The sequence below is a fragment of the Chrysochloris asiatica genome, unplaced genomic scaffold (assembly GCF_000296735.1).
Source record: "Chrysochloris asiatica unplaced genomic scaffold, ChrAsi1.0 scaffold00052, whole genome shotgun sequence".
NCBI classification, from domain to species: Eukaryota; Metazoa; Chordata; class Mammalia; order Afrosoricida; family Chrysochloridae; genus Chrysochloris; species Chrysochloris asiatica.
This window is the reverse complement of record NW_006408570.1, coordinates 7,325,227-7,334,480: the sequence shown is the minus strand read 5'-3', so window position 1 is coordinate 7,334,480 and position 9,254 is coordinate 7,325,227. Positions and strand designations below refer to the sequence as shown.

The window sequence follows — 9,254 nt, the reverse complement described above, 5'->3', positions numbered from 1 at the left end:
CAATAGGACCAGAAAAAAGGTCAGAAAATATCACAAAGCTGTAGGCAAAATAACACAAAGCTATATATGCAAACTGGAGTCCTGGTGTGGCACTGTGGGTTAATGCGCCAGACTGCAAAACCATTTGAACTGCAAAGTCGGTGATTCAAGCTCACCAGCTGCTCCTTGGAAACCCTATACAGGGTCGCTATGGTCGGAACCAACTTGTCAACACTTAACAACAACAACATAAGCAAACTATGACAGTCTTATCTGAAAAAAAAAACCACAAGAAATATAATATTTTGAATAAGCAAAGTCAGTAAGGTAAACAATTATAAATAAATACATGAGAATATGTAAAGTATATTTTAAATATTTTTTATTTGCTTATGCTATGAACTCACTTGTGTGGCTCAAAAATATGTGTATATGTGTAGAATTTCTGGCCCTTGTGATAGTGACCTAGTTTGGAACTAAGGTTTTTTAATTTTGTTATGTTAATAATACCATACTAGTGAAGGGAGGATCCCAAATCTAATCACTTCTGAGTTATAGAAAAGACAAGAATAAACACTGTCACACATGGGAAACAGACACCATGTGAGGATGGTCTACAAGCCAAGGAACTAAGAATTGTTTGCAGACACCAGGAATTTGGAGAGGGGTTCACAGAAGAAACTAACATGTTTGAAGGCCTTGATTGGGACATTTTGCCTTTGGAATTGTTAAGAACATAAATTTTTGTTCTTTAAAAACAGCCACTTGTGGTACCTTTCATTATGCAGTAGTAAGTAACTAAGATAGCATTAGAACAAACAGGCCGATACACTAGGTTAGAGAGTGAAGAAGACTTAAAAAAATGTTTTTTGAGTTTAAAATTTTTCACTTCACTTTATTATCATAAAAATATATATATAAAAGTAGGCATTAGTATTAACCTCATTTTACCCAGGAGAAAATTGATTCCCAAATTCTTGTTTGTAACTGCAGTCACAATCTGTACAACATCCACTCAGGCACTATCCATATGCATATATATCCGTGGTCCCACAAGGTTATAACACAGTTCAGAAACCCAGGTTGGTTGATGGACATAGCAAACACAACTTCCTACATGCAACACATGTATTTCATGTACCTATATAACTTATGATAGTCATAATAAAACACTTATGTTACTGGCTTATGATATACTTATATTCTACTGTACTTTCTGTCCAAAAAGTATATTATCCAACTTGTAGGCAGGAGTGTCCAATCCCATGAATTCTGTAAGACTTGAATTTTGCCATGTCAGAAATTGCTATGAAACTCTCACACTATTGGAGACATACTGTTGCTGTTGTTTTATCGAGTCATTTCACACTCACAGTGGCTTTATGCAAAACAGAACTAAACACTGCCCAGTCCTGTGCCATCCTCACAATTGTTATGTTTGAGCCCATTGTTGATGCCACTTTGTCAATCCATCTCATTAGGGGGTCTTCCTTTTATTTTCTTGATGATCCTCCACTTTGCCAAGCATGACATCCTTCTTCAGGGACTGGCTTCTCCTGATAACATATCCAGAGAATGAAAGATGAATTCTCACCATCCTGGCTTCTAAGGAACAGTCTGGCTGCACATCTTACAAGGCAGATGTTTGTTCTTATGGCAGTCTATGGTATTTTTATTGTTTAATGCCAAACTCAAATGCATCAATTCTCTTACAGTCTTCCGTATTCATTGTTCAACTTTCACATGCATATGAGGTCATTAAAAATACTATGTCACACACACTTCAGTACTCAAAATGGTATCTTTACTCTTGAACACTTTAAAGAGGTCTCTTGCAGCAAATTTGCCTAATGCACTGTCATTTGATTTCTTGACTGCTGTTTCTATGAGTGTTGGTTGTGGATCCAAGCAAAATGAAGTCTTTGACAACTTCAATCTTTTCTCCATTTATCATGATGTTATTTACTGGTCTGGTTGGGAGGATTTTTGTTTTCTTTATATTGAGGTGCAATCCATACTGTAGGCTATAGTCTTTGGTCTTCCTTAGTACCTAATTTAAGTCCTATTCATTTTCAGCAAGCAAGGTTGTATCATTTGCATACCATAGGTTGTTAATGAGTCTTTCTTTGATCTTGATGTCACATTCTTCTTCGAATATTCCAGTTTCTCAGATTATTTGCTTAGCATACAGATTGAATAAGTATGGTGAAAAGATAAACCTGTGACACACCTTTCCTGATTTTAAACCTTTCCGTTTAAACCTTAGATTACAGCTTACTCTAATGACTGCCTCTTATTCTAAGTACAGGTTCCTCAAGAGCACAATTAATTGTTCTGGAATACCCATTCTTCCCAATGTTGTCCATCTAGTGTCATGATCCACACTGTCAAATACCTTTGCACAATCAATAAAGCACAAGTAAACATCCTTCTGGTATTCTCTGCTTTCAGTCAAGATCTACCTGATGTTAACAAGATATCCCAATGTTCTCTTCTGAATCCAGCTTGAATTTCTGGAAATTGCAGTTGATGTACTGTTGTAACTATTTTTTAACTATCTTCAGCAAAATTTTACTTGAATGTGATATTAATGATATTGTTCGATGATTTCCGCATTCCATTAAGTCACTTCTCTTTGGAATGGATGCAAATATGGATCTCATCCAATCAGTTGGCCAGGTAGCCGTCTTCCAAATTTTTGGCATAGTTGAGTAAGTGCCTCCCATGCTGCATCAGTTTGTTGAAAGATTTCAATTTGTATTCTGTGAATTCTTGGACCCTTGTTTTTCCCCAATGCCTTCAGTGTACCTTGGGCTTCTTCCTTCAGTATTATTGGTTCTTGATCATATGTTCCTTCTTGAATTGGTTGGACATCAACTATTTATTTTTGGTATATACCTTCCATTTTCTTTTGATGCTTTTTGTATCATTCAATATTTTTCCCATGGAGTCCTTCAATATTGCAGGCCGAGGTTTGAATTTTTTTCTTCAGTGCTTTAAGCTTGAGAAATGCTGAGCATGTTCTTTCCTTTGGGTTTTCTAAATCCAGGCCTTTGTACATTTCATGATAATACTTGACTTTGTATTCTTGAGCTGCCCTTTGAAATTTTCTGTTCAGTGCTTTTACTTCACCATTTCTTTCATTTCTTTTAGATTCTCTACACTGGAGAACAAATTTCAAATACTTGACTTTGTATTCTTGAGCTGCCCTTTGAAATTTTCTGTTCAGTGCTTTTACTTCACCATTTCTTTCATTTCTTTTAGATTCTCTACACTGGAGAACAAATTTCAAAGTGTCTTCTGACATCCATTTTTGTCTTTTATTTCCTGTCTTTGTTTTCTTCCTGTATGATGTTCTTGATGTCTTCCACAAGTTTTTTGGTCTCTGGTTAGTAGTGTCTCATGCATAAAATCTGTTCTTGAGATGGATAAACTATTTAATTAATTGTATTGGAGTCTTGGTGTGGCACTGTAGGATAAGCTCTGGACTGCTGACTGAAAAGTCAGCAGTTCAAACCACCAGCTGCTCCTTGGAAATCCTACACAGGGTTGCTATGAGTCAGAACTGACTCTGTGGCACTTAACAATAAAACCAACAGGGGCATATTATTGACAAATAGATTTCAATATGAAACCAAGAATTAAAGTAAATTTCAAATTCATTAGAGATTCAAATACTAACAAATAAGACCAAGAGAGTTTAAAAAAAAATACACAATTGTGGTATTAGCATACTTAATCTGGGGAGTTAGGAAATCATTTCTAGCAGAATCTTAATTGTAGAAACCATAAAATAAAAGATTGTTGTACTGCAAACAATTTTAAGATATATTATAAATAAGGTTAAAAGTCAATTCATAAATGATGAATATACTTTTAAATATGATGAAAGATATGACTATTTTTCATTTTAAAGATTTCTTAAAATCAGTAAAGATACATATCAGTAGAATAATAAGGGAAGATATACATGTAGTATGCATGTAGTAAAAGGAGCATGCAATCCCCAAAAGAAAGAAATAGCAATGATAAATGAACATGTCAAGATTTCAAAATAGTAGTAATTAAAGAAATAAAAAGTAAAAATGAAATATCTTACCTATCCGATAAGAAATATTTAAAAGTGATTAATTATACCTAGCCCAGAGATGTATACTCAAATATAGACTGGTGGTAGTGGTTATGTGCCGTGGAGTCAGTTCCGACTCATAGTGACCCGGTATAGGGTTTCCAAGGCTGTAAATCTTTACAGGAGCAGAAAGCCTCATCTTTCTTCCATAGAATGGCTGGCAGTTTCTAACTGCTAACCTTGAGGTTAGCAGCCCAACTTGTAACCACTATGCTATCAGAGCTCTTTAAATACAGGTTATAGGAATATAAATATAGGAGTATAAATTCCCTAGTCTTTCTGAAGGCCAGCTGGACAGTACTTTAAAATGTCTTAACATGCAAATTTCTTCTAGGAATGTATTCCACAAAAATATTAGACAATTGTGAAGCAGTGATTAATATTATTTTCTTTATAAGGCTGAAAATGGAAATGACCAGCAACAGGTAACTAAAGATAGTCTGATATAGTCATAGGATAAAGTACTCATGCAGACTTATAAAATAATGTTCTAGCTGTATATTTGACATCCAAAGATATAAATAAATAGGAGAAAGTATACACACACACACACACACACACACACACACACACACATATATATATGTTGTTGTTATGTGCTGTGGAGTTGGTTCCGACTCATAGCAACCCTGTATAGGGTTTTGTAGACTGTAAATCTTTACAGGAGCAGAAAGCCTCATCTTTCTCCTGCAGAACAGCTGGTAGTTTTGAACTGCTGACGATGAGATTAGCAGTCCAATTCATAACCACTATGCTACCAGAGCTCTGGATGGGTTATGAGTCTAGCTCTTTGATCAGTGTTTTTCAAAGTATATTCCATGGATCATCTCAATCAGGATCACTTGGTATGCTTCTGATATGTTCAGTTGCTTGGGTTCCACTCCCAACTAGCTTACTAAATCAAAATCACCGGAAGTGAAATGTAAGACTGGCACTTTAAAGCAGATTCCCTAGGAAGTTCTTATGCACTGATATTTGAGAACTTCTGTAATCATTCCTATAAAGCTAGAGGGCAGACAATTCAAGGTTGTTCTTGCAGAGGGAAAATGCTACCCAGTTTTCAAAGCTGCAGTTTAGATGACTTTTCCCTTTCCCTTGATTTAGAAAGCTTACTTCATCTCCTATTATTTTTGCACATATACTTAAGTCCACTGTTTGACGCCATCCTTTGTACTCATTTAAATGATTTTTACCTCAGGGGCAACATTACTTGGCTATAACCACTGCTGTTTTGACATGCTATATTTGATAGGACTAGATATTGAGAGCACAATCACTTAGTGTAGATTGATATGGCAAAATGTCATTCAAATCAGCTTTCCCATAGCTAAGTTGTGGGCTACTTAGAGTCAAAGACTTTTTCAGGGTCAGTTAGACACAACCAGTTGTAATACAGAATATATTATTTCTCCCAGCACTATCTGTTGCTATTTATATGGTGTCTTTCAGCATCTATAGTATCAGCCTGTCAAGGAAAGGAGCAGTATTCACATAGCGGCTTTTCAGTAGATTCACGAAGGAAATGATTTTCATAGTAATTAACTTCTAACATTTTAACTTATCTTGGCAGTCCCTGGTGGGTGCAAATGGTTAATGTGCTAGACTATTAACCTAAAAGATGGAGGTTTGAGTCCACCCAGAGATGCCTTTGAAGAAAGACCTGGCAATCTATAGTTAAAAAAATCAGTCATTGCAAATCCTATGGGACACAGTTTTATTCTGACACACAAGGGATCACCATGAGCCAGACTTTAGTCAATGATGACTGGAGACACTTTTTCTTAAAGGAAGATACTGATAGTTTTCTTTTTCTTGGTATCCATTTGCCCTGGCCCTGCATATCCCCTGAATAACCACACAGGCCTTACCGGCATGGTGATCTGGATGGGCTGACGCTCTCCACTCTTGGTTGGGGCCACACCTTCTGTGTCATAGATGCCTGTATAAACAATTCTGTCTCCATCAGGTTCTTTAGACTTCAGCTCCAGTGGGACGAGTGTGCCACCAATGGAAATGCTCCTGTAATCGATAAGAGTTAGACAAATACTGTAGAATTTAGCTTAAGCATTCTGCTCTGAAATGGACCAAAACTCCAGGCAGGCATCTGATAGAGCTTGGTTAAGGGAGATATTGTAGTGGTGGTGGTTATGTACTGTGGAGTCGGTTGTGACTCATAGTGACCCTGCATAGGGTTTCGGAGGCTATAAATCTTTAGGGAGCAGAAAGCCTCATCTTCCTCTCACGGAACAGCTGGTATTTTGAACTAGCTGGACCCTGAGGTTAGCAGCCTGACTTAACCAATCTGCTACCAGAGCTCCTTAAGGGAGATATTCTGATATGGTAGAAATCATTGTGAAAAGTTAGGAGGTTTGATTTCTCTAACTAAACCTGCTACTTAGCTATATGGCCGTAAACCAGCTACTCAGTTTTCTTAACTGACTTCAATATTTTCATTTAGTATACCTATACAAGGCCAGTTTTGAAATGATTGGGAAGCTTTGGTAGCGTAGCGGTTATGAATTAGGCTGTGAACCTCAGGGTCAGCAGTTTGAAACTACCAGCTGTTTCGCGGGAGAAAGATGAAGCTTTCTGTTCCCGTAAAGATTTACAGCCTCGGAAACCCTGTACAGGGTAGCTATGAGTTGGAACTGACTCCACGGCACATTATAACAACAACCTCACTAATTACTCATAAAATACTTTGTAAGGCATTAAAATACTCTATAAGTCTACCTATGTCCAGTCCTATCTGAAATACTGAGACTGGAATTCAAATAATTTGGGCAGTGGTTTGGCAGCGATAAATTTTTTGTAAGGGTTTCCAGGTGCTATTAATGTACAGGTAGGGTGTCCTGGCATGGCACTGTAGGATAAGCACTGGACTACTAACCACAAGGTTGGCAATTCAAACCCACTACCTACTCTTTGGAAACACTGTCCAGGGTCATTATGAGTAAAAACTGACTTGACAGAGCTTGACAACAACAATAACAAGTTGATCTAGGGGATCTTGTTAAAATGTAGGCTCTGATTCAATATACTTTGGGGGGGGCGGAAAGGCAAATTCTTAGTTGGAGGTTGAAGTGGAATAAACCAGTATGAAACCCTGTTTAGGGCAACGATTTTCAAGATGGAATCCTTGGAACAGCAGTAGCAGCAGCATTTGCTAATCTCTTAGGGATGTAGTTTTTAGGCCCTCCCCTAGAAGCACTAAACTAGGAATTCTGCAAAAGAGGACAAACAACCTGGGTTTTAGCAAGCTCCCCAAAGTGATTCTGATGTAAGGAAATATTTGAGAACTATTGGGCTAGGGTATCGAAAACCCCTTGATAAAATTTAAGTGTCACTAGACATATGGAAGGGTTGCTAGGAAAATAGAGAAAGGAAAAGCCTGGACCATATTCAAATGTACAGAATCCTGGAAATGTGAAGGCAATGGGTACATGGAGCTGTAGGGGATCTGGGGTACACATGGTCTGAATAGATGGACCAGAAACAACAAGGCTTGGTTCGAGGTCCCTCCATTAGTGGTTGGCTGCTAGAGATGGAATTAGAATGTATTGAATTAATGAATATAGGTGGGCACTAAAGTGAATGGGGCTGCGAACCTCAAGGTCAGCAGTTCGAAACTACCAGCTCTTCCACAGGAGAAAGACGAGGCTTTCTGCTCCCGCAAAGATTTACAGCCTTGGAAACCCTGTACAGGGTTGCTATGAGTCGGAACCGATTCCACGGCACACAACAACAACAACAAAGCGATAAAAGGTGTCTGATGGTAGATGCAATAAAATGTGGGTTATTTCTTCCTGCCAGACTATACTTCACACCCATGATCAGGTGGAATCTCAGCTAAAGGACCCAACCCACGGATGAGTGCACCCCCCAGTCACAGTCCCACACTCGTTTTTCCACCAAAGGTCTATTGGAGCAGCATCATGTGATACAGGGAAGCAAAATCTCTGCCATGAATAAACCAGAAAGCCTTGAAGTCTGGATGAGGTTCACTTAAAGCACCAAACAAACTTAGGAGAAGAAGAAAAACACAAAGGCAAGGAATTTTGTGGTATTAGGCCTGAGCAGAAAAGAAGGGGCTTTCTGACTTGTTGAGCCTGTTCCACATGCCCCAGGGTCTCCAGCCACATAACAGTGGATGAAAGAGTGGGGATTATCCTTCAAGGAGACCCAGTAAGACCCCCCTGTTTTTACACCTCAGTCTTCAACCCTTCTCCCTCCTTCAGCCTTTCCCGCAGGGCAGGGGCGGGAAACTAGCCAGCACAGGAGGGCTGGGATTGCGGTAGATGAACCCCGCGGTGAGCTTTTCCCCAGCGCATCCGCTTACGGTTCAGCGCTGACCACGGAAATAGCCCTTCTAGGAGCAGCTAGACAGATGGGGTGAGCATTTACAAGGAAAGCAAATCTGGCCTCTAGTAATTGTTTTAAAGGGACCCATTGAGATCGCTGCGATGGGTGGAGAGGCGTGAGAATAGCCATCAAAGCAAAAGAGGAGAGAGGAAGGGAAACAGGGAGCTGCCTTCTTCCCCGCGGCCTTCTGGTCACCACGCAAGGCTCAGATGCCCGGAGCCTCCGTCCTTACCCGGGCGGGGCCCTGCAGCGGTTGCGCGCGCCGGATTTCAGGCCCCCTCCCCAGCCCGCACTCACTGGACTTGCAGCGTGGTGGGCTTAATCTTCACCTCCACCTTGTAGGAGGATCCGGTGAGCAGCTTGATGGTGCGGTTCTGGCCGAAGCGCTGCCCATCCACCTTGAAGAAGACCGGACCGTCGTTGGGTTGGATGCGCAGAGCGATGGAGAGGCGCACCAGGCCAGGCAGGTCCCCCATGGCTGGGCAAGGGGCTGGTGCGGCGGCTCCCGGGGCTGGGCTGGAGCTCACAGAGACCAGGCGGCTGGAGCTCGGTGGGCGGAGAGGAAGCGCGGGGCGGGAGCCGGAGGTGGTGGAGGGGAGGTATGGCTAGGAGCCCGCGCCGTCGCCACTGTCCGCTCGGGCTTTTGAGGAGCAAGTCGTGAAGCAGTGGTCCCCCGCCCCACTCCGGGAGGAAGCGGGCCTCAGAGGCAGCTCCCAATCCCCGAGCTTCCCCATGCCCCACTCCCCGTGCTGTTCCCTTCACGCACCGGAGGACTAGCTCCGGC

At 40.7% G+C, this 9,254-nt stretch overlaps 1 protein-coding gene across 1 annotated transcript in view; it reads right to left on the bottom strand.

Annotated features, from left to right (window-relative positions):
- CNRIP1 (cannabinoid receptor interacting protein 1) overlaps nt 1–8,975 on the bottom strand; it is a 37,036-nt gene extending 28,061 nt beyond the window's left edge. Inside the window, exons 1-2 of the mRNA XM_006862941.1 lie at nt 8,768–8,975; nt 5,977–6,127 (exon numbers count right to left, since the gene is read on the bottom strand). Of these exons, the coding sequence (XP_006863003.1) occupies nt 5,977–6,127; nt 8,768–8,946 (330 nt within the window). The 5' untranslated portion in view covers nt 8,947–8,975. The remainder of the gene's footprint in view (nt 1–5,976; nt 6,128–8,767) is intronic.
- Between the last annotated feature and the right edge of the window lie 279 nt (nt 8,976–9,254).